General features: G+C 37.4%; 1 protein-coding gene across 1 annotated transcript in view; it reads left to right on the top strand.

The window, feature by feature from the left end:
* The window catches only part of CCDC150 (coiled-coil domain containing 150), a 71,857-nt gene that overhangs the window by 14,989 nt on the left and 30,153 nt on the right, over positions 1-26,715 (top strand). Inside the window, exons 6-13 of the mRNA XM_046018074.1 lie at positions 2,793-2,909; positions 3,789-3,918; positions 6,994-7,037; positions 8,556-8,648; positions 12,072-12,179; positions 18,078-18,202; positions 18,449-18,626; positions 19,156-19,224. Of these exons, the coding sequence (XP_045874030.1) occupies positions 2,793-2,909; positions 3,789-3,918; positions 6,994-7,037; positions 8,556-8,648; positions 12,072-12,179; positions 18,078-18,202; positions 18,449-18,626; positions 19,156-19,224 (864 nt within the window). The remainder of the gene's footprint in view (positions 1-2,792; positions 2,910-3,788; positions 3,919-6,993; positions 7,038-8,555; positions 8,649-12,071; positions 12,180-18,077; positions 18,203-18,448; positions 18,627-19,155; positions 19,225-26,715) is intronic.

Below are 26,715 nucleotides of genomic sequence, written 5' to 3' on the forward strand. Positions count from 1 at the left end.
TGAGGTCTGTAGCTAGATGGTGTGTGTGTGTGTGTGTGTGTGTCCACTGGTTCCAGCACCATTTCTTTAAAAGACTATCAGTGATTACCATTTATTATTACTATTTATTAGGGAAGTCTTAATTCTGAGAGCTGTGATAAAATCTTGAATTTTCTTTCTTAAGATTTTATTTATTTATTGGACAGAGATCACAAATAGGCAGAGAGGCAGGCAGAGAGAGAGAGGGGCAAGCAGGCTGCCTGCTGAGCAGAGAGCCCAATACGGGACTCGATCCCAGGACCCTGGGATCATGACCTGAGCTGAAGTCAGAGGCTTTAACCCACTGAGCCACCCAGGCGCCCCCAAATCTTGAATTGTTATTGAACCCTGTCAAGGACCAGTAGAAGGACTGTCCTAGTCAAAATGCGTTTTGGTATTCAAGCAATAAGGATATATTAGTTTGTGAGGGTCGCAGTAACAAAGTACCACAGACTGGGTGGCTTAAACAACAGAAATTTCTTATATTTCTGGAGATTTGAGGTCCACGATCAAGAGGTCAGCAGGTTTTTTTCTCCTGAGGCGTCTCTCCTTGACTTGCAAACGGCTGCCTTCACACGGTCCTCACGTGGTCTTTGCTTTGTGTGTGCACATCCCTGGTGTCTTCGTGTGTCTCAGTTTCCTTCTCTTATAAGGACACTGTTTGGGTTGGATTAGGACCCACACTCATAGCATCCTTATAGCTTATCACCTCTTCAAGGCCCTCGCTCCAAAGGCAGTCATATTGTGACATTCTGGGGTTAGAGCTTCAACATAATATTTTTGGGGAATACAATTCAGCCCATATCAGGTTGCTGTATAAAGACAGAATAAATGGGGTATATATCTTTTTAAAAGGTAAGAAATATATATAAAATCTGGTTCTGATAAACATAAAGCTGGTTGCTTTTAATAATGCTTCAGAATTAATACCTCAATAGTATAATTATCAAATAAAGTTTCCTCTGTAAAGGACTTATATTATATCTCAAGTACATTTTACTATGTAATTTGATCCAGAGCTTAGAAAACTACAGTAAGCTACTCTGTATTACAGAGTAATTATAACATGATACTATAGTTAGTATTAGATTATTAGTATACACCAAAACAAAACCTGGTTAATCCTTAAATAAGATTAGAATACTTAATTGATAATGATGATGAAGGATAAGGAATTTCTAAACCTGAAATGAAGGAACAGAATTATAAAAAGTTCAATAGATTTGAACACATAAGAATTAAAAATTCTACATGTAAAAAAAGGGGGCAAAAAAACAAAACTAGGAAAATCTAGCACAACTAGATATAGTTAACAATCTTTCCTTGTAAAGAACTTAAAATTAACAACAACAACAAAAAAAACTGGTCAACCAGCATTTTAAAAAATATATAATACCTCAGAAAAAATGCAGAGTTAATAACCATATTAGAAAATGTTTAATCTCACTAGTAACCAAAGAATGAAAAGCTGTCAAGATGTTATTTTTAATTTATTAGATTAGCAAAAATTTGAGAAAACAACAATACATCGTACTGATGGGATTTATTGTACTATTACCAGTAGGCTAAAATTGGAAATTTATACTACTATTGATAAGCTAATATTATATACCAAATTTATCAAAGTCTAAACTCTATTAAGCCTTTAATGTAGGGTTTCCTCTTGTAGGAATCAGAAACGCAAAGAAAGATTTATTCACAGGCATGTTCAGCAGAACAATATTTAGGAAAGTGAAAAACTGGAAAAACCTTTGCTATGGGGGTATGATTAAGAATATTATAGAACTTTTGCAAAATGGGCTGTGATGTAAGTTTGATGCCGACACACTTTTCATGTCTTTCAACTTTTTAAAAAGTTTTTAAACATAAAATATATCATCCATAGAGAAAACACATGTAAAATATATATGTACGATTTAGGGAAAGACCTATAAAATGCACTCTTACATTATCTTCACTGGGGCTTAAAAACAATTTCTTGTAACTTAATACCACTTCATAAAAGAAATAGCATTCGGCAATTCCCATTTAAGTTTGAAAAGATCTCTTTACCTCATGAGAAAAGAGATTCTTTTTTATATCTTTATCTAACTCATTGTCATTTATGAAGAGAAATAAGGTTAGTGTATCCAGCTCTTGAGTGGTGTTTTTATCCACTACTTTTAACAGTTACTTCATTATTTCCTTAGACCTTTTAATTCCAAAACAGAATTGGAACACCTTTCAAAGTTACATTTATAATAATAATGGGATAAAAAATATTTTTTTAAAAAAATAGATAAACTAATCAAATAGAGAAAAATAGGAGTTGAAAGTCAGAAAATACAGAAGTACGTATATACTAAGGTGTGATATTAATGTTTTTCATCCTCCTTTTTTGACAAGTCTGTTGTGAGACATACTGTCGCACCATACATAAATATACACAAACATCTAATGAAGCATTCCTTACCCTTCTTTATCACATGCTGTATGCTCTCATATTTTCCCCCTTTTTAAAGTGCTGCTTGCAACTTGCTAACGTGTCTTGACCCACAATTTGGGGGGGAAAAAAAAGACACAGTGGGAAAACCGAGGCAACGGATTTGATGCTTCCTTTCTTAGTAGTTTATCCCTTCGGGAGGAACTCCAGCTTGTTTCGGAGCAGTCATTAATGGATGAAGAGTGTCTGGGAGTGAAATGGCAGGTCTAGGGAACTTTTCGTGATGAGTCTGATCTTGGGCAAACTGCTGCGATGTTCCTTTGGTCTTGCCTAACTGCAGTTTGTTCTGTAGCTACGGAGACAACTGTCTCAGGAGAAGTACCTAAGGGAATCTCTGGAGAAATCTGCGTCAGCCATGCTTTTCAAAATACAAGAAATGGAATCAACAGTGGAGGTGGAACGGAAACAGGTAGATTTTTCTCCCCTTATGTCAAGGAAGTGAAACCAAAAGAGAAAGCTGATGTTTTACCTATAAGTGTTTAGTTTTGCTAATTTTCTCTAGATCAAATTTTTGCCTGTAGTATTACTTGAAATACTTACAGGTAATTTAGACTATTCAGTTCTAAGTACTGAAGGCAATTAGTAGTTCTAAATTCTAATAACCCATATTTGGATTACATAATCTTTATTTTAATCAACGGCTGTCCTTCATAATAAAATTATTTTAAAAGTTTCTACTTAAATATTAAATAAAGGTTCTACTTAAATTTGTTTTTGTTTCATTTTTTTAAGAGTTTGTTTGACAGAGAGTGAGAGACCACAAGCAGGGGGAGCAGCCAGCAGAGGGAGAGGGAGAAGCAGGCTTCCCACCAAGCCAGGAGCCTGATGTGGGTTTTGACCCTAGGATCCCAAGATCATAACCTGAGCAGAAGGCAAACGCTTAACCTACAGAGCCAACCAGGAGCTCCTACTTGAGGAATTCGTAAATGATCCTTTATTGCTCTAACTTGTGCTACCAATATAGTAGCTGCTAGCCATATGTGGCTATTTAAATTTAAGTTAGTTTAAATAAAATTAAAATTCAGTTCCTCAGTCACTCTGGCCACACTTCAAGTGCTCAGCAGTTACTTGTGCCTGGTACGTGTTGTGTTGGAGAGTGCACAGAAAGTACTGTCGGATGGCCCTGCTGTAAAACCCTGCACCCTGCTGAAATCTTTAATGTAACGTAGAAACTCCCCTTCTCCCTCCGGTGATGTTGAGATAGGAAAATCTGCCTTACACGTGTGCTCTGAGGTGGTTTGGTAGAAATCTTGACCTTGAAGAAAGGACTTTTTCTTCCTCATTTCAGGTGCAGATTTTGCAGCAAAACTGCATTGCTCTACGCAGTTCTGTACAGACCACCCAAGATCTGCTGGCACGGGAGCAACAGAAGAAAGGAGAATTGGAGACGTCCATGTCCCAGCTCAAGTCTGACCTAAGTAGGAAAATAGATGCTAGAAACTACAGTTCTGTTAGGTGTTTTGAGATTTCATGCAAAAACTCTTAAGATCCAAAGTTCTGGAAGAAGCCATTGTTACTGAGATTTACCGCAGGACCCCAAGTCAAAAATTGTCGATTGCCTTTTTTCTGTGGCACTGAAAAAAAAAGTGTTGGTAATAAAATAGAATTTGATTCTCTTAACTGTAGACTGTTCTATACATAAATTCTTTCTCAGATTTATTTAAGTGTTCATGGACTTGGGAATATTGGGTTTCTAGAAATCTGGATTGAATATTGGATAATAGAACATTAAGAAGGAAATAAGGCCTTTAATACTTGCTAACCTGACTCTAACCATTTATTGTGTCAGGCTCCCATTTTTCAGGTAACCAGTCTGTTGATCTGTATTTGTAGCAGTGGATGGTCGTAACTTACCTTAGAGCTTAATGTCCTCATTTTACAGATGAGTACACAGAGTCCTTACAGGTGATTGAGCCAGGAAATGGATAAGTCTAGTCGTGATCCCATGTTGTTCAGTCATGGTTCTTCCAACCCAGCAGTCCTTGCCGTATTTACTATTGTTTTTGTTTGTTTGTTTGTTTTTTAAGATTTTATTTATTTATTTGACAGATGGAGATCACAAGTAGGCAGAGAGGCAGGCAGAGAGAGAGAGAGGAGGAAGCAGGCTCCCCACTGAGCAGAGAGCCTGATAGAGGGGCTCGATCGCAGGACCCTGAGATCATGAGCTGAGCTGAAGGCAGGCTTTAACTGACTGAGCCACCCAGGCGTCCCTTTGCTATTGTTAATATAGAGTTGTAAAGCAGTTTCAGCCAGTATCAAATATAGGGATCACACTGCAATGCTTCACATGAGTAACACTTCATGGTTTACGTGGAGCTTTCACGAAAACGATCTCTGTACCACGCTAAAGTATCCATACTTCCCAAAGTTAAAGCAAGGCCTGAGCCTGTACCTTCTAGCTCCAATGTTCCTGCCAGTGTGACTTCTATGCTCTCTGGCTGTAGTGAGGTCAGGGAATACCAAAAGGGAAATGAAAATTTTAAAAAGCTTGGAGCAAAGAGTAATCTGTTCAGTGTTTTGTTTTCCTGCTTTTAACAGAAAGTACTGTTTTTCTTATAGTTGTTGATTAGTGAATTACTTGTGGAGTTCTCACTGCTAATGTCCCAAGATAATTGTCCATCTTCCTGTGATTGTGTGGCTACTAAAATTACATGTTATATTTGATGATGCTGCCACATTATCTCATTTGACCTTACAACCTTGCAAGAAAGATAAGAAAATATACCCCATTCTGTAGAAACATAAAAAGGTCTTTATCTAAGGACCCATGGCAAATAGGACAGCTAGGACTGAAACACAGATCTTTCTATTATAGGAGTAATTTTTTTTAATGTTACTTTTTCATTGGGTTAAAGTTTTAGTTTTGAATTTTGTAAAGAATATATGGAAGATCATTTAAAAAATGAAAATTAAACATTAATTAAAACTAACACAAGGAAAAGGAAGCCTGAATACCAACAATATGTTTATATTGAATTTGAATAACACTCTTTACATGCATGCAATTTGATTACTTTAAGATATAGTTATGCTAACTAGATTAATAAAAGGAATGTCTCTAGATATTTGCTTTAATGAATTTAAAAATGTAATTATTAACAATAAACTTTTATATACATACAGTAACATGATGAAATTATTCTCCCAAGTAAGATAAACATTCCCCTTTCATTCTGACTATGATTACTGGAACTTTTATTTTTTATTTTTTATTTTTTTTAAGATTTTATTTATTTGACAGAGATCACAAGCAGGCAGAGAGGCAGGCAGGAAGAGAGAGGAAGGGAAGCAGGCTCCCTGCTGAGTGGAGAGCCCGATGCGGGGCTGGATCCCAGGACCCCGAGATCATGACCTGAGCCGAAGGCAGAGGCTTTAACCCACTGAGCCACCCAGGCGCCCCTGATTACTGGAACTTTCAAAATGGATCATATAATAATCCTTTTTATCCTTAACAAATTTTAAATTAACATTTACTTTATTTGAAATGAGTCTTGAACTTACATATTCAAAAATTATAGTTTTTCTGATTATATCCTACATAAAATGTGAGTTTTTATGTGTTATATAATTTTCTGGCTTTAGACTATTTAAGTGAAACAAAACTAATAGATCTTTGTGAATTTTTCACGAAGCCAAAACCTTACTCTCAGAAAAGTTTACTTTGGGCTACTAGTACACAGTGCCAAACTGTTCCTCTGTTTCTCTCTTTGGTTTTATTTTCACTGTATATACTCTCTGGGTGGTTTCGAATCTTTTTTTTTTTCCACATAAAATCATCTTCCTGAGCTCCAGATGGTATCTTAGTGCCAACGAGACATTTCCATACGGATGTCTTACAGAGACCTCCAAACACACGGTAAATACTTAAATACTACAGTCACTTGTACTCATTCTGTCCCCCGAACCTGCTCCTTATCCTGAATTCCCTACTTGAAGAGTCTACCACCCACTCCATTGCTTACATCTGGACACGAGATTTTCTCCTTGACTCACCTGTTGCCTTTACCCCAGCAGCCAGCCGCCAAGTCCTGACCGTCCTCCCTGCTTGTTGGATTTCCGGAGTGTGTTTTCCCTCCGCATCCCCTTCCCTTAAAGCCACCTTTCGTTGTTTTACACTTTGGTAACTGCTCAGTTACTAAACTGATTTCCTCTTCCTTACTGAGCCTCGGCCAGAGTGTTCTCTCCAACAAAAACCCTTGACCAGATGCCTCTCCAGTTTAAAATCCCTCAGACGCATCAGCCTCCCTGCCTGCAGTAAAATCTGACCTCATTTACTATCGCACGTGACTGTGGACTCTTTTCTTGATAATTTCATGACTTAGTTTCCAGTCTGTAAAAATATGGTAGTAATACTTGCATTCTCCTTATTTACACAACACACAGACTGGGGGGAAAAAAAGAAAGCAAGCTGCTCCGGGAGACGATACTGTGTGATTTCAATGTTGTTGTAGTAAGTTATTATTACCATAGTTATGTGGACTCTTTGTTTTTAGTTTCTAGAGATGAGGTCATTTCCAAGTTGGTTGAAGAAAATAAGGTAAGTTTTGAGGTTGTAGAGTTCAGAGATGTTCTTTCCTATTTCACTAAGTAGTATTTCCTCAGTCATGTTGGTTTACAGTTGTTCTGATTATCCTGAAATCCTTACTAGAAAAAAGTTGCAGTGTAAATGAGTCGTATGTTCAGAGCTGTTGTCCGATGGGGATTAAGAAGTCATTTCCATAGATCATTATGGTTTGAAAAAAAAGATGAGTTAGCAAAAATTATGAGATGAATCTGCATCTTATCCTTATTGTAAAATAATTGCTATAAATTTTTTTATGAAATATAAAAAATATTAACTACTTTTGGTTACTATAAGAAATAGTAACAATAATGTGAATATACTTAATGCCACTAAACTTAACACTTAAATATTTTTAAGTGAACTGTACATTTAAAAATGATTAAAATGTGAAATTTTTTAAAAAAAGATTTTGATTTATTTGACAGAGATTACAAGTAGGCAGAAAGGTAGGCAGGCGCAGGAGGGGAAGCAGGTTCCCTGCCGAGCAGAGAGCCCAATGCCGATCATGACCTGAGCCGAACGAAGGCAGAGGCTTTAACCCACTGAGCCACCCAGGTGCCCCTAAAATGTGAAATTTTATGTTATTTATATTTTATGAAAATAAAAAAATGAAAAAAAAGAACTATTACCACTTTCATATCTTAATACATTTCTAAATCAACCTTAATGTGTAGATTCTATTTGGAATAATTTTTCTGGGTTCTATCTCATCCTGTAGTAGGTGATGTTTAAGTCTTGAAATGCTTCTCCTGGAAAAATCGAGGAGTGGTTCTCTGTAGGGAGAGGACTTGCACTTTGCCCTGCCCCATTTCGATAACTACCTGTTAGGGAAAAGTAGTTCATATCCCCTTCACCGGTTTGTTTGTTTGTTTTTAGAGCAAAGGTGTTTTCTTTTGTTCCACACCAGGTATTCCTTGATGAGAACATCTTCTCCTACTTAAAACTTTAAAAGATCTTTGAATATGTTTCTCCGAAATCACAAAAAATCTTAACTGCTTAGGGGAAAAAAATGTGTATATAATATAACAAATATCCATCTTAGCAGAACTTTCTTGGCGAGAATGATAGTTAAATATTTACATTATGGTTTTAAGCAAATTCTTTCCAGTTTGAAACTCCATATGAGAATATTTTTAATTAACAGTCTTTATAATTTATTTAAAAAGAGACGTTTGAGAGTTGAAGATATCAGGATTTTTAAAAATTCTTTACAAGATGGTTATCTATAAATATCATTAGTACTAGAGCGCTGGATGTTATACCAACTAATGAATCTTTAAACGCTACATCAAAAACTAGTGATGTAAAAAAAAAACAAAACCCTAATGATGTACTATATGTTGGCTAATTGAACATAGCAAAAACAAAAACTTGAACTTGTAATAGCCAAAATACAGAACAGGTATTTCGATAAAGATATTCATAATAGCTCTTACATGTTAAAAAAAAAGAGAGAGAGAGAGAGAGAACTTACTATTTTTGCTCTTACAGAATGTGCAGATGTCTTTGGACAAGGAACACGAAGAGAATGCATACTTGAGGTCTGAATTAGTAGCCCTTCATGAAACATCAGAAAAAGCACAGGTAGATCTTATTTCTGTAGTTTTGAGATGTTAGTTAATGTTGTTTAATTAAGGAATCAAGAACAAAGATTAATCCTGATTATATTAATTCATACTATCATGATAGGTATAATTGGTATATAGCATTATATTTCAGGTGTACAACATAATGATTCAATATTTGTATACATTGCAAAATGGTCACAATAATTCTAGTTAACATCCGTCACCATATATAGTTAAAAAATTTTTTTTCTTGTGATGAGTACATTTAAGATTCACTCTCTTAACTTTCAAATATGCAATACAGCATCATTAACTATAGTCATCATGCTGTACGGTACATCCTCCTGACTCATTTACTTTATAACTAGAGGTTTATACCTTTTGACCCCGATACCATTTTCCCCCATCCCTTATACCTCCTGCTTCTGGCACCCACCTTCCTCTTCTGTGCATCTGTGGACTTGGTATCATTTTTTGGTTTTTTAACATTCCACATGTAAGTGAGATTATATGGTATTTTCTTCCTCTGGATGACATATTCCATTTAGTATGCATTCACGGTCCCCCCCATGTTGTTGCAAATGGCAAGAGTAAATTCTTTTTTGTGGCTGAATATTATCTATATCTAGCTATCGATATACACACACGGACCACATTTTCTTTATCCATTCATCTACTGATGGACACCATGTTATTTCCATATCTCATCTATTGTAAATAATGCTGCAGTGAACGTAGGGTTGCAGATATCTTTTTGTTAGTGCTTTTGCTTTCCTCACGTGAATGCCTCGGCGAGCAGTTGTGGGATCATATGGTAGCTCTAGTTTCAACTTTCTGAGAAACCTCGGTACTGTTTTCCACAGTGGGAGTATCAATTTACGTTCCCTTCAACAGTGCCCAAGGATTCATTTTTCTCCACATCCTCTCTAATACTTATTATTTCTTGTCTTCTTAGTAATAGCCATTCTAATAGGTGTGCGGTGATACCTCATTGTGGTTTTGATTTGCGTTTCCCTGATTAGCGATGCTGAACATCTTTTCATGTACCTCTTGACTTGTTTTTTTTGAAAAATGTCTGTTCAGATCTTTGGCCCATTTTTTAATCAGATTTTTTTAAGCTACTGAGTTTTATTCTTTATATATTCTGGGTATTAGCCCCTTATTAGATCTATGATATTAATACATGATTGCCAGTATTATCTCTCATTCGGCAAGTTGCCTTCTCATTTTTTGATGGTCTCCTTTGCTGTACAGAAGCTTTTTAGTTTGATATAGTCCCTTTTGTTTTGTTTTGTTTTGCTTTTGGTGAGAGACCAAGAAAATTACCTATGTTTTCTTCTAGAAGTTTTATGGTTTCAGGTCTTATGTTCAAGTCTTTGATCTATTTTGAATTAATTTTTATGTATGGTACAAGATTGTGGTCTAGTTTCATTCTTTTGCATATGCCTGTCCAGTCTTCCTAAACCATTAATTGAAGAAACTGTCCTTTCCTCATCAAAAAAATGCACAGGTGAATATTCCCATCTTTGTGTTTACATGTTACATAATTTTGTTCAGTTAAACCAAAACCAAAACTGATTCTAATTGTACACATTCATACCATTAACCATGATCCAGTTTTTTTATTTTCTTAAAATCTGTTTCATCTATGAACCATTATCACATTAACTATGTTTCCCATTTCACCAAATCCCCTGTGACACATAAGTACATGAGATATACTGCCAATTGATGCACTAATCTACACTTTGCCTTTGGCTGCTTTATAATTTACTCATTAAATATGTAGCTTTCATCTACACCTAGGACCTGCTAAGCAGTTCAGTGCTATAGGCTCTGCTTATACTTTCTTTGTACCTTTTATAACAAACAGCACAGTAGGAACATAGTGCTTGCTGGATTTTAGAGTTCTGTGTATTATTTTCTGTAGGATGGTGGTTGCCAAATTTGCCTGATGGTGTGTGTGTGTGTGTGTGTGTGTGTGTGTGTGTGTGTGTGTGTAGGCAAACAAGTTATTTCTCATAGGGTCAATGAAATAGTATTAATCACTTAAAAGAACTTTTTGTTAGTATAATTTGATTACTTCAATGTTGAGATCATAATATTGCTGTGTTCTCTTTATGATAAATAGAAAATAAATATGCTATTTTATAAAATAATAATGAAAATAACTACTACTCTTGCTATGGTAGTAGTAATTAACATTTACCAAACCCATTCTGTGTTCCAGGCATAACTGTAAGTACCTTAAGTTACTAACAAATTGTAATGCTTATAATAGTACTACTATAGAAACTTACTATTCTCATTTTAATGATAGGGAAGTTGACATATACGGAGAGGTTCAATAACATAGCAAATAAATCACAGAGTTAGAATTTGAGCTCAGGCATTCTGGCTCCAAAGAAAATTAGTATTTCTTTTCAAGGATCAAGAGTTTCTTTGTCTTACCCCTAGGTACTCCTTGGTGAGGAGTTTGTACATCTGGTTATAATCTTCAAAGGCCCCTGAACGTGGTCCTTATTTCTTTACTATACTACCATTTGTGCTTTACAGATAGTTTTTCCTTTCTTTACTTTCTTAACATTTTTGAGTGTTTTTTTTTTTTTGAGTGTTTTTTTAATTGATCCTATAGTTATTTGTCCCCCTTCTTGAAGAATTGTTCATTGAAGGTAAGATCCCTGGGATGCCTGAATGGCTCAGTCTGATGAATATCCAACTCTTGATCTTAGCTTAGGTCTTGATCTCGGGGTCGTGAGGTCAAGCCCTATATTGGGCTCCACACTGGATGAGGAGCCTACTTTAAAAAAGACAAAAAACAAACAAACGAACAAAAAGATCCTTGGCAAATACACTTTGCAAAAGTACTAATAAGATAAATGTTTTCCACAGGAATAAAAATTTCAAATATCAAAAAGACAACAGAATTATATGATAGATCCCTTGCACAAAAGATTTTTGTTTTATTTTGGATGATCTGTCTTGTGAAAAGGTACAATTATCTGTATTTTGCTTTTGTGGATACCATAATTGGTGGTGAAAGAACTTAGACAATTTGTATTATTCGCTAAACAATTCTGAGTGCTCATCTAATTGTGGGACTGAATTTCTGTAGTACTGGCTGCCATCTACATTGTGAAGTCCATTCTGTAGATGTCTTGCTCCGTCTCAACGGTGTTCAAAATCGTGAGCAGGAGATCAGCTAACTGTTGAACGCTTCGGTCGCTCCACCAAATAAACCAATTTCTCCTTTTGATTGAGAATTACGTGGGGTATCGACTCCAAATATTTGAAAGTATTACCTAATGAAATGTCAGTTGTAGAAAAGTAAATTAAGCTCACATACAGAGTGAAATACTATAACATTATTAAAAATGGTGGTAAATAAAAGTAATTATTTACTGGAGAGATCTGTGACTCGCTGTATATACCATCTTAGGTTTCGAATGACCAGCTGACTAGAAAGTGTTCAGAGCTGAACAGCATGCTTGAGACTGTTAGTATGGAAAATGCCAGAATTATTGCTGACCATCAAGCCATTCTGCAGGTATTCATTTAAAACTAGTCCATTTCTGATAGAATCACAAGAAAACTCCTTGGCTAAGAAATTAGGAAATGTGTATGACCAATTGGATAAATAAGATATTTTAACAGTTCCAAGAAATTTACTGAATTACTTTATTTTTTATTAGTGGCTTTCAGTTTTCATCAGAGGGATCGTTTAGCCTTATGCTCAGTCCCTTCTTGATGGTTTCTTCTCAAATACCATTTTTTTAAATAATGGTATTTAATGGTATTTAAAAGTGATTACCTGGCCCAAATACTCAGCATTTCCTCAAACACCTGTGGTTTTTCCATTTTGCTTATGCTGTTTCCTCTACTGAGAATGGTCTTTATTTCATCTTCAGCTATTTGAAATTCTGTTCATTCTTTAAGACTCAAATTCATCAGGAAGCTTGATCACTCAAACCAGAAGGGATGAGTTTTCTCCGTTAACTCCTACTCCTAGGATGTTAAACACACTTTCATAATAATAGTTCTCACTTTTTTGAGAGCATGCTTACTATATAGCAAACCTTATACTAATGATTTTACTATATTACCTCCTTTAATTCTAGCAGCCAGTATGTAGAGGAATATTTATTATCCTCATCTTATAAATAAGGAAAATGAGGTTTCGGGAAGTAAATCAGCTTGTCTGAAGCCACATAACTAGTAAGGGGTAGAGCTGGATTGAAACCAGGGTCTGACTCTGGGGTCAATGCTTTCCATTTTTACATTATACCGCCTCTCTAGTTTGCACTGTATAGCAGTACATTTGCATGGCTCATTGCCTGGATAACACGGTGAGCTTCCATCTTACGCATCTTTGCTATTTCCCGTCGTGCTTACCACTGCACATCGCATAACACTAAGTAAAACCAGCGTTTACTCTGTGCGGTACAGTACTAGGTCTAGATGGGAGTATAGTCATGAACAAAATAAAATCTCTACTTTCAGGGACGAACAATGTAGTAGAATAATGTGACGTATGGAAGTAATCCTGTCACAAACACTTTTTAACTTCGGAGTGTTACACAGATGGGATTTTATTTTCCAAAGGTGTGAAGGTTTGCTTTGCAGTCAAGTGTTGTTAAGATAAACGTGTCTTAAAATATGTGTACAGAAGTAATTGTTATTACGTACTTTACTTGCGAAAGCTTTATAAACTGTAGGTAGAAGGGATGTGTCTAAAAATGTTATGTTTTGAGAAGTCCAGAATGGTGAGCCAGAGAAAATAAATTATGCAAAACAATTGCACGCATATGTTGTTTTATTGTGCTTTGTAGACAACTGCATTTTTTACAACTTGAAGGTTTGTAGCAATCCTGCATCTAGCAGGTGTGCTGGTGCCATTTGTCAACAGCATTAGCTCATTTTGTGTCTCTTTGTCATATTCTGGTACCTCTCACAGCATTTCAGATTTTTCCACTATTTTTGTTCTGGTGATCTGTGGTCAGTGATCTTTGATATATTATTGTAATTGTTTTCAGATGCCACAAATCATGCCCATTTAAGATGGAAAACTTAATAAATATTTTGTGTGTTCTGGCTGCTTTGACTGGCTCTTCCCCATACCTCTCCCTCTTCTCAGACCTCCTATTTCCTAAGACCCAGCGATACTGAGATTAGGCCAGTAGATAACCTGTACGATGGTCTCTAAGCGCTCGCGCGAAAGCAAGTGTTTCACGTCTCTTACTATAAATCAAAAGCTAGGATTAAGCTTAGTGAAGAAGGCATGTCAAAAGCCAAGATAGGCCTCTTGCACCAAACAGTGAGCCAAGTTGTGAAGGCAAAGGAAAAGGAAATTAAAAATGCTACCCCAGTATGAATGATAAGAATGTGAAACAGCCTTACTGCAGACATGGAGAAAGTTTTAGTGGTCTGGATAGAAGATCGCTCCATCTACAACATTCCCTTAGACCAAAGCCTAATCCAGAGCAAGACCCTCACTCCATAGAGGCTGTGCGAGGCGAGGAAGTGGCAGAGAAGAGTTGGAAGCCGGCGGGGTAGTTCCTGAGCTTTAGGGACAGAAGCTGTCTCCCCAACAGGTAAGTGCAAGGTGAAGCACGTTCTCCAGAAGATCTAGAAGATCATCAATGAAGGTGGCTACGTTAAACAACGGACGCCTTTGGAAGAGGCCATTAAGGATTTTCATGACTAGAGAGGAGAAGTCAATGCCTGGCTTCAAAACAGGTCTTTTGTTTGTTTTTCTCCCACTCAGTGTCAGGGAAACTTGATCAAAGCTGCAGGGCCATGTGGCTCCGGCAGGAGGCTGAACTGTAGGCGAAGGAAAAGCTGATAGCAGGGCCTTCACTGACCGTCCTCTCGGGGCACAGGTTGTTGGTGTGGCTGTGCTTCCTGCGGCAATTGACGGCCTGGGCTTATGGCGAGCACAACACTTGGAGCAGGCAATCTTGTCACAGTTGTAGTTCTGGGTGAGCTAGAGGAGGGGAAGGCTTGATGATGGGATGACGCAGCCCTGCAGGTAAAGCACCCAGCACAGGGTGAGCTCTTTCTGGATATTGTAGTCTCAGAACGTGTGGCCATGCTCTCCAGTTTGCCTGCAAAAATCAGATACTGTTGGTTGCAGAATGCCCTCCTTGTCTTGGATTTTGGCTTTGACCTTTTTTTTAAGAGCAGGGAAGGAGCAGAGGGAGAGAGAGACAGAATTTTTTTTTTTTTTTTAAAGATTTTATTAGAGAGTGAGAGAGCAGGAACAAGGGAAGGAGCAGAGAAAGAGGGAGAAGCAGAATCCCCGCTGAGCAGGGAGCCTGACCTGGGGCTCCATCCTGGGACTCCAGGATCATGGCCTGAGCTAAAAGCAGACACTTAACGGACTGAGCCACCCAGGCGTCCCGGAGAGAGAGAATCTTAAGCATGCTTCACCCTCAGCGCAGAGCCCTGATACGGGGCTCAGTCTCACGACCCTGAGATCATGACTTGTGTTGAAATAAAAAATCAGACACTTAACCAACTGAGTCACCAAGGCACCCCTTGGCTTTGACATCTAAATGGTGTCACTGGGCACAATCTACAGGGTCAGAGTGAAGTTCAGGTTCTTCACAAAAATCTGCATCTGTGAGTCTGCTGCTTGGCCCACTCCCTGAAGAGAAAGCGCCATACTGACTTTGTTTGGGCCTAATGTAGCTGGCGGCTTTAAGTTGAAGCCAGTGTTCCTTGACCGTTCCCCAAATCCCAAGACCCTTAAGAATTATGCTAAATCTCCTCGACCTGTGCTTTATAAATGGAACAGCAAAGCCTGGATGACGGCACATCTGGTACAACATGATTTACTGAAAATTTTCAGCCCACTGTTGAGACCTCCTGCTCAGAAAAATGATGCCTTTCAAAATATTACTACTCATTGACAATGTACTTGGTCACCCGAGAGCTCTGAAAGAGATGGACAAGACTAATTTTTTTCCTGCCTGCTAATACAACATCTGTTCTTCAATCCATGAACCAAGGAGTGATTTCAGTTTTCAAGTCTTATTATTTAAGACATCTGTTTCACAAAGCTGTAGCTGCCATAGACAGTGATTACTCGGATGGATCTGGGCAAAGGAAATTGAAAACCTTTGGAAAAGATTCACCATTCTAGATACCTTTAAGTACATTCGTGATTCATGGTAAGAAGCCAGAACATCAACACTTCCAGGAAGTTTGAAGAACTGGATTTCAACCCTCATCGATGCCCTTAAGGAGTTCAGGACTTAAGTGGAAGAAGTACCTGCAGATACAATAGAAATAGCAAGAGAACTCGAATTAGCGGAGCTTGAAGATGGGACTGAATTGCTATAATCTCATGATAAAACCGGAATGAATGAGGAGTTGCTTTTTATGGATGAGCAAAGAAAGTGGATTCTTAACCCTCCTGGTGAAGACGCTTTGATTCCTGAAATGACAGCATTTAGAATATCGTATGAGCTTAGTTGATAAGGTAACGGTGGGGTTTGAGAGGACTGACTCCCATTTTGAAGGAAGTTCTGCTGTAGGTAAAATGCTGTCCAAACAGCATCACATGGTACAGAGAAATAGCTCCTGAAAGGGAGAGTCAATGTGGCAAACTTTATTGTTTGTCTTATTTTGTCTTATTGTCTTATTTTAAGAAACTCCCACAACTACCCTAACCTTTAGCAAACACCACCCTTATAAGTCAGTAGCCATCAACACCGAGGCAAGACCCTCCGCCAGCAGAAAGTTTAGGACTCACTGAGAGTTCAGATGATGGTTAGCATTTTTAGCAATAAAGTGTTTTTAAATTATGTACATTGCTTTTTTTAAAGACATAATGCTACTACACATTTAATACACTATAACTTGTATACGCAGTAGGAAGCAAAAAATTATTTGCCTAGCGTTACTGTACTATTCACTTTATTGTGGTGGTCTGGAAGTGAACCCACAAGATGTAGGTATTCCCATATAGTGCTTCTGTAACAGTAGCTGAGTGCAATTTCAAATAGTTTCAAAAGAGTTCACAGCAAATTATTAACATGATTGTCCCTGGAGAAGTGGGATTATTTTAAAGGGGGAGGGAGTATAAGTGAGGCGATCTTTTCACTTTATACACGTTGATGTTGTTTTTTAAAAATATGTATCATATTAAAATTTTGAAGTACCAAAATATTCCTACTAGAATTTTATATCTAAAAATATGTTCACGTTAAGAGTTTTATAAATTTTGCAGCAGGCTGGGTAAATAATGCATCTTCACGGTTGGCTGGTAGAGCTATAAAATGACAGAATTGTGGTCAGGTCAGAGTGGGGACAAAGAGAAAGCTGAACATTAAATTCTTTAAAAAGAGGTTTTATTTATATAAAAATTTATCTTTCATAAGCTAAGTCACTATCTTTTTTTTTTGGTGGTTTTTTTTTTGCTTTTTTAATTTATTTATTTTTTCAGTGTAACAGTATTCATTGTTTTTACACAACACCCAGTGCCCCATGCAAAACGTGCCCTCCCTATTACCCACCACCTGTTCCCCCAACCTCCCACCCCTGACCCTGCAAAACCCTTAGGTTGTTTTTCAGAGTCCATAGTCTCTTATGGTTCGCCTCCCCTCCAATTTTTTTTTTTTTTATAAACATATAATGTATTTTTATCCCCAGTGGTACAGGTCTGTGAATTGCCGGTTTACACACTTCACAGCACTCATGATAGCACATACCCTCCCCAATGTCCATAACCCCCTCTCCCTCTCCCAACCCCACCTCCCCCCAGCAACCCCCAGTTTGTTTTGTGAGATTAAGAGTCATTTATGGTTTGTCTCCCTCCCAATCCCATCTTGTTTCATTTATTCTTCTCCTATCCCCCTAACCCCCCATGTTGCTTCTCCATGTCCTCATATCAGGGAGATCATTTGGCAGTTGTCTTTCTCCGATTGACTTATTTCACTAAGCATGATACCCTCTAGTTCCATCCACGTCGTCGCAAATGGCAAGATTTCATTTCTTTTGATGGCTGCATAGTATTCCATTGTGTATATATACCACATCTTCTTTATCCATTCATCTGTTGATGGACATCTAGGTTCTTTCCATAGTTTGGCTATTGTAGACATTGCTGCTATAACATTCGGGTGCATGTGCCCCTTCGGATCACTATGTTTGTATCTTTAGGGTAAATACCCAGTAGTGCAATTGCTGGGTCATAGGGTAGCTCTATTTTCAACATTTTGAGGAACCTCCATGCTGTTTTCCAGAGTGGCTGCACCAGCTTGCATTCCCACCAACAGTGTAGGAGGGTTCCCCTTTCTCCACATCCTCGCCAGCATCTGTCCTTTCCTGACTTGTTAATTTTAGCCATTCTAAGTCACTATCTTTGATCAGTCATTTTCAATGGTACCCTATTAAATGACTTCCTGGCATCTCACCTTTTAATATTACTTCCAAAACTCAGGTAGAGAAGAAAATGATGACAAAGACATTTCAAGAGCAAAACTTCCTCCTGGATGCAGCCCATGCCAGTATCACTACGGAGCTAAAGACTGTTCAGAATGAGAAAATCCAACTCCAAACACACCTGTAAGTAAATCATAGGCAACTCCTTCTGTATCTTTTGTTCTTACATTTGTATTTCTTGTCTTTAATGGAAACATTTAATTCTGCATTTCTTGGGCCAGACACAAAGATAAAGATTTTGCCCTTAAGGAACTAGTTTTGTTAGAACGTTTTGGCAACTGCTCTCAGCCAGTATGTTCTGGGAGAACAGGCTCTATTAAATAAAGAACTCTCAGTTAGCGCTCATGTCTCCTCATTCTCTTCTTATAGGGACCATTTAATCCTCGAGCATAATCAGTGTATCCAGAAAGCACAGGACGCTGAGAGGAGGACAGCCTTGCAGAAGGAGCTGCTAGAAACGACTATTGCAAGACTGCGAGGTGAACTGGAAGCATCAATCCAGGAGAAGAAGTCTCTGCTGGAGGAGAAAGAAAGATTTCAGGGAGAGGTAGGTAGAAACAGATTTATGTTACCTCCTGGTTGTGGTGGTGATCTTGTTTTAAAACTATTTTAAGTGCCAAAGATAAATACAGCCCAGATGCAGTTAGTCTGAGTTGCCCATTAAAGAAATCTTTAGGTGGCCAATCTCTGTCCGGTAGCATGTGATGTAGACTGTGCCAAACAGCCCACCCTTCCACAGCATTAACTAGTGGCTCACCCATCCTCTTGGTAGAGAAGGCATCAGATTTAAAAAGCTGATTTCCCCTGAAGGCATGGGACAGTGGAGGTTAAGGGGGAACAGCTCTGTCTTCCTACTGAGGAAGGAACCAGCAGAGTCTGACATGCAGACGTGTCTTTCTAATTTCAGGGCTATTTGTGAAGTCTGCTCTGCCTCAGAGACTCCCTGAGTGGCCCCTTTTCTGAGAGGATGTGCTATCTCGGCAGTGTAGGTATTCGTGAACAGGGTGTGTCTGCTGTAGTACAGCCTGCCGGCCGCCCTAAAACTAACCCTTTCTTTGTTTCCCCTCCTTGGGCAGGTCAATAGAACAGAGAAAGAAGTAGCGCAAGAAAAATGCAATTTGGAAAAGGAATTAGCCAAAAACAAGGTATTCTGCATTTTTTGGTTGATATTTCACTGTTTCCTTCTGTATCTCTGCCTCCTGTATGAGCTTATTTTACTGAGGAGATGGGTTATTCAGTTGATTTCCCACTGAGTCACGACGGCCTCTGGCCCTCGTGTTCACCGCGTATTTTAGCCAGGAAGTCCCTCGATGGCCCTGTGGGAGGCAAAGAGGTCATTGCTGACCGTGCTGGTTTGTTTTTTAAAAAGTTAACTCAGGCTTCCTAAGTGCCTGTCAGCACCTGCCACTCATCCATCCGTAAGATACTCTCTCCTGGCTTCTAAAAAGATCGAGCGGCCAGAGACGCAAATACAACTCTTACTAAAGTAAAAGCTGGTCTTTAAAACATTGCTGTTTGTGCTTCAAAATTTGAAAAGCATAAAGGTATGTATCGCTGTCATCCGGAAGTATCTGGAGCGTCAAGGAGAGTTAGCCCACCCCAGACAGTAAATTCTGCGACACGTGTCTGTATAACCATTGATCCTTGATTGCTTTTGGCTTCTGGCCCCATTAAATAGTGTTCATGTTACCAGAACCATATATGTGTGAACTTGTAATTTAAGAAATTTCTGAGCCCAAAGCTCTGATACAGTTCACCTCTCCGTCGGGTAATCTGTGGTGTAGTGACTAAACTCCAGTGATTGGAAGAATCGTCCAACCTAAGAATCTTTTTAAAAAGCTTGCTTCCCATGGTGAGGACTTGCTGGTGTCCGTTTGTCCTCAAATATGCTTTTTAAAGTTTGGAAAATTGGTAGATACTATTAAATTCATGAATGCTTTTCGCTTGAATGTAGGGAATGTTAAATGGCGAAGGCAAATGTTCTCTGTCTTTGATTAAAACATAGCATCATTTTGCTTGTCTAATTTTATTTGTCTGAACGTAGGATAAGTGTGCGTTCATGGGGCTGAAAGAGAGCTTCTATTAGACCAAATGGTAATGCTTATACCGAGTCCTGTGTTTTTGGGGGTCTGATTTGATATTTTTCAAATGTGTATTTATTGTAAAGCTATGTTTTTCTGAAGTCAGGCTTACTAAGTTATACATAGTGAAATTCACCCTTTTTTTAGTGTACAGTTCTGTAACTTTTGACCAACACACACAGTTATGGAGCCACCACACAATCAAAATACAGAACACTTTTATCACCTCGGGAAGGTCCCTCAGACCTCTTTACCATCAACATCTTCTTACACCACCATCCTTTGGCAACCACTGGCCTATGCTTCTGTTCCTATTGTTATGTCTTTCCCAGAAGATCCTATAAATGGAATCATGTAAAGTGTAACATTTTAAGTCTGGCTCCTTTTGTTTAGTGTAAGACATTGGAAGTTCAGCCAGGTGCTTGTGTGTTTCAGTTGTTTGTGTTCCATGATATGAGTATATCACAATTTCTTTGTCCATTTGCCACTTGAAGGGCATTTGAGTTGGTAAATTTTGGTGATTGTGAGTAAAGCCTATATAGATGTTCACATCTGAACATGTATTTTTATTTCTCTTGGCTAATTATCAGGAGTTGGAATTCTAGATCCTATGGGAAATACATATTTGACAAACAATTCAGCAGCTACTTTCCAAAGAATATGTACTATCTTGCCTTCCGTCAATATCGTAGAAGAGTTGTACTCTTACTGCATTCTCGCCAGCACATGGGAGCGTTGGTCCTTTGAGTCTTGGCCATTCTAACTGCTGGTGTAGACTGGCATATCCTTGTGGCTATAATTTGCATTTCTCTAGCGATTAATAATATGGAGCATCTTTTCATCTGCATATTGATTATTCACAAGTTTATGTGTGTCTTCAAATATTTTAACCATTTTAATTCCATTTGTTTTCTTATTATTGATTTCTCAGAGATTTTTAAAGATATTCTCATGTTGATTCTTACATAAAAAATTCATACTTTTTATGTGCAGATCTTCTAAGTGCTTTACATATTTTTCTCCCATGTTATGCCTTGTTTTTTCATGCTCTTTCAAAGAGCAGAAGTTCACATTTTGATGAAATCCAGCTTGTCAAATTTTTTATTTTTGGATCATACCCTTTGTGTCATATCTAAGAAATTTTTGACTAACCTAAAATCAAAAGATTTTCCTTTTTGTTCTCTAGAAGTTTTGTAGTTCTAGATCTTATATTAGGTCAATGGTCTGTTTTTAGTTAATTTTCATATATCATGCAAGGTTCATTTTATTTTCAGATGGATTGTCTGATCTAGTACATGTTATTATTGAGATGTAATTAATTCACTGTAAATTCACCTCCTTAAAATATATAGTTCAGTGGTTTCTTAGTTTATTCACAGGTCTGTGAAAACATTACCAATTTTAAAAAATTTTTTATTTATTTTTTTAATTTCTTTTCAGTGTTCCAGAATTCATTGTTTATGCACCACGCCCAGTGCTCCATGCAGTACGTGCCCTCCATAATACCCACCACCAGGCTCACCGAACCTCCCACCCCCCACCCCTCCAAAACCCTCAGATTGTTTTTCAGAGTCCATAGTCTCTCATGGTTCGTCTCCCCCTCCAATTTCCCCCAGCTCCCTTCTCCTCTCCATCTCCCCATGTCCTCTGTTTTATTCCTTATGCTCCACAAATAAGTGAAACCATATGATAATTGACTCTCTCTCCTTGACTTATGTCACTCAGCATAACCTCTTCCAGTCCCATCCATGTTGATACAAAAGTTGGGTATTCATCCTTTCTGATGGAGGCATAATACTCCATTGTGTATATGGACCACATCTTCCTTATCCATTCGTCCGTTGAAGGGCATCTTGGTTCTTTCCACAGTTTGGCGACTGTGGCCATTGCTGCTATGAACATTGGAGTACAGATGGCCCTTCTTTTCACTACATCTGTATCTTTGGGATAAATACCCAGTAGTACAATTACAGGGTCATAAGGAAGCTCTATTTTTAATTTCTTAAGGAATTTCCACACTGTTCTCCAGAGTGGCTGCATTCCCACCAAGAGTGTAAGAGGGTTCCCCTTTCTCCACATCCTCTCCAACACTTGTTGTTTCCTGTCTTGCCAATTTTGGCCATTCTAACTGGTGTCAGGTGGTATCTCAATGTGGTTTTGATTTGAATCTCCCTGATGGCTAGTGATGATGAACATTTTTTCATGTGTCTGATAGCCATTTGTATGTCTTCACTGGAGAAGTGTCTGTTCATGTCTTCTGCCCATTTTTTGACATGATTATCTGTTTTGTGTGTGTTGAGTTTGAGCAGTTCTTTATAGATTACCACTATCTAATTCCAGAACTTTTTTATCACCAAGAAGAAACCTGGTACCCATTAACAGTTCCTCCCCATTCTGGTCTGCTTCCAGCCCCTGGCAACCACTGTTCTACTTTCTTTCTACATGGTATGTCTATTCCCACATTTCATATGAATGGAGTAAACCAGTATGTGTGCTTTTATGTCTGGCCTCTTTACCAGGTTAATGTTTTCAACGTTTATCCATACTGTAATATATGTCAGCATCTCATTCCTTTTTATGGCTGGGTAGTACTATATTGTGTGGCTATACCACTCTTCATTTAGCCGTTCATCAGCTGATAGACACTCAGGGGGTTCCCACTATTTTGGCTGTGAAGAAGAATGCTATGAACATTTGTGTACATTTTTTTTATGTAAGCATATGTTTTTGATTCTGTAGAAGTAAAACTGGGTCTTAGGATAATGCTGTCATTTTGAGAATCTACCAGAGTGTTTTTATAAATAGCTACGCCATTTTACAATCCCACCAGCAGTGTATGAGGATTCAAATATCTTCACATCTTCACCTACATCTGTTATTGTCTGCTTCTTAAAAAATTAATATACCCATCCAAATGGCTATGAAATATCTCATTGTGTTTTTTTCAATTAAGGTGAAATTCACATAAAAGAAAATCAAACACTTTAAAGTGAACAATTCAGTGACATTTTGTATACTTACAATGTTGTATAACCACCAACTCTTCTAGTTCCAAAACATTTTCATCACCCCAAAAGGAAACCCTGTACCCATTAAGCAATTACTCCCTATTCCCCTCTTCCCCTAACTCTAATAGCCACTAATCTGCGTTCCATCTGTGTAGATTTACCTATTCTAGATATTTCATATATTCATACAATATGTGATCTTTTGTGTCTGGCTTCTTAGCTTAACACTTTTGGGGTTCATCCCTGTTGTACATAACTATATTTCATTCCCTTTTATTCATTTTATGGAGAGTAATAATTGACTGTGTGTGTGTCATGGCTCCCTGCTTCATACCTCAAGACCAACTACCCGGGGTACTCTGTTTGTAGAAATCGAGGTGTATCTTCTTACATCATAGGCTGATTTCATGGGTGTACAGAATATTCTGGTAGATATCTAGCTCAGTTCAGGGGACTAGTTAAAAATAGGGTCCCCTACTCCTCTGCCATCTTTGCAGAGGTTCCTGGTTTTTTTTTTTTTTTTAATAATAACCATCCTAGTAGATGTGAAATGTGGTACTGTGTGGTTTAGATTTGCATCTCCCTAATGACTACTGATGTATATAGTATCTTTTTATGTGCTTATTGGCCATTTGTATATCTTCTTTGGAGAAATGTCTATTCAGATCAGTAGCTCATTGTAAACTGGGTTGTCTTTTAATTGTTCAGTTATAAGAGTTTATATATACTAGATCGTAGACCCTTATCAGATATGTGGTTTGCAGATATTTTTCTCCCATTCTCTGGGTTCTGTTTTTAAATTTTTAGATTTTTATTATGTTCAGTTTACTTTTTTTTTTTTTTTTTGGTTGCTTATGCTTTAAATGTCACATCTGAGAAACTTGCCTAATCCAGTAATCCAGGGTCACAAAAATTAACACTTTTTTATTCTAAGATTTTTATAGTTTTACATATATAGGTCTTTGTTCATTTTGAGTTAATTGTATATATGGGTTGAAGTAGAGGTTCAACATGATTATTTTGCCTGTGGTTATCCAGTTGTTCTAGTACCATTGTTGAAAAGCTGTTCTTTCTTTTAAATAGTATTGACTTGGGGCGCCTGGGTGGCTCAGGGGGTTAAAGCCTCTGCCTTTCGCTCGGGTCATGATCCCAGGGTCCTGGGATCGAGCCCCACATCGGGCTCTCTGCTTGGCAGGGAGCCTGCTTCCTCCTTTCTCTCTCTCTGCCTGCCTCTCTTCCTACTTGTGATCTCTATCTGTCAAATAAATAAATAAAATCTTTAAAAATAATAATAAATAAATAAATAAATAGTCTTGACTCCCTTGTCAAAACCCAATTAACCATAGTTGTATGGGTTTATTCTAGACTCTCCATTCTGTTCCACTGGTCTGTATGTCTTTCATATGCCAGAACCACACAGTCCTGATTACTGTAGCTTTGTAGCAAGTTTTGAAATCAAGATGCAGGAGTCCTCCAACTTTGTCTTTTTTTTTTTCCCCCTCAAGATTGTGCTGACAATTCTAGATACCTATGTTTCTATATGAATTTTAGAGTCAGCTTTTCCATTTTTGCAAAAAAGACAGCTATAATTTTGATAGAGTTTGCCTTGAATCTGTAGATTAGGGGACTTTTGCAATCATCATAATATCTTGTATTTTTTTCTCTATAAGAATGTATCATCTGAAAATAGAGAAAGTTTTATTTCTTCCTTTCACATTTCACTGCCCTTTCTTTCTTTTTCTTGTGTAATTGCCTTCAATAGAATCTCCAGTATAATGCTGAATAGAAACGTTGGAGCAGACAGACACCCTTGTCTTTTTCCTGGTTTTAGGGGGAAAGTTTTCAGTCTGTCACTATTAAGTACAGTATTAGCTCTGGGCTTTTTCTAAATGCCCTTTAGCCAGTTGAGAAGATTCCCTTCTATTCCAAATTTGGAGAGTTTTTACCGTGAAAGTATGCTGAATTTTGTCAATTGCATTTTCTTTGCTATTGAGATAATCTTGTAGATTATTTTACATTGTTTGATTGCAAATGTTGAACCAAGCTTTCATTTTGGGGATAACTTTTACTTGCTCATGAGTGTATTCCTTTTTATATGTGTTTCATTTGGCTTGCTAACATCTTTTTGAGGATGTGCATTGTTATAAATAAGGGATATTGTTTTATAGTTTTCTTGTGATGTCTTTGGTTTTGGTATCAAGGTAATAGTGGCCTGTTAAAATGATTTGGTAAATGTTCCCTCGCCTTCTATTTTTGGGAAGAATTTTTGAGGAATTAGTGATAATTCATCTTTAAATGTTTGTAGAATTCACCATAGTTCTAGGTTTTTCTTTGTGGGGAATTTTAAATTTTGTTTCTTTTTAATTTTTATTATTGATTGAGTCTCTTTACTTATTAAAGGCCTATTCACATTTTCTACTTCCTTTTTTAGTCAGTTTCAGTAGTTTGGTCTTTCTAGGAATTTTCCCATACCACCTAGGCTTTCTAATTTATTGGTATACAATTGTTCAGAGTAGCTCCTTTTCTTCATTTCTTTATATTCAGTGTAATATTCCTTCTTTCATTCCTAATTTTAGTAATTTGTGTCTTTTTATTATTGTTAATATAGCTAAAGGTTTGTCCATTTTATTCATCTTGTCAAAGAACCAGCTTTTGGTTTTAGTGATCATGTCTGTTGTTTTTCTATTCTGCCTTTTGTTTCTGCCCTAATCCTTATTATCTTCTTCCTTCTGCTTGCTTAGGTTTAATTTGCTCCTTTTCTAGTTTCTTAAGAGAGTAGCTTAGGTTGTTGGTTTATTTCTTCTTTTTTAACATTGGTGTCTACAGCTATAAATTTTCCTCTAAGCACTGCTTTAGCTGCATACTATACATTTTGTCGTGTTTTCATTTTCATTCAACTCAAAGTATCCTTTAACTTTCCTGGTGATTTTCTTTTTGACTCATTTGTTATTTATAAGTTGGTTGTTTAATTTTCTCATATAAGTGACTTTCCCAAATTTCCTTCTTTCATTAACTTCCAATTTTATTTCATTGTGGTTGGAGAACATATTTTGTATAATTCCAGTCCTTCAAATATATTGAGAGTTGTTCTATGGCTTAACATATGGAACATTCTGGAGAATGTTGTATGTGCTCTTGAGAAAAATGGTGTTCTGCTATTGTTGGAATGAATGTTCTATAGATGTCCAGTTCTTCATAGTGTTTTTCAAGTTATATCGCCTCATTGATCTTCTGTCTAATTGTTCTATTCATTACTGGAAGTGGGATATTAAAGTTTCCAACTATGTTGAATCATTTTTCTCTACCTTTAATTCTGTGAGTTTTTGCTTCATTTATACTGGGACTCTATGTTAGAGGCACACATATTTGTAAATGTTATATCTTCTTGATGGATTGACCCTTTTTTCAATATGTAATGTTTCTTTTAGGTTTCTGGACCCAATTCCAACATGTCGAGGAGGGGGGGGGGGGTTCCCCACACACACAACACCGAGCAGATTTTGGATACCAGCAAAGTGTCCAAGAATTGTACTCAGTTCTTATACTA

This window comes from Meles meles, chromosome 9 (genome assembly GCF_922984935.1).
Source record: "Meles meles chromosome 9, mMelMel3.1 paternal haplotype, whole genome shotgun sequence".
Lineage (NCBI taxonomy): Eukaryota > Metazoa > Chordata > Mammalia > Carnivora > Mustelidae > Meles > Meles meles.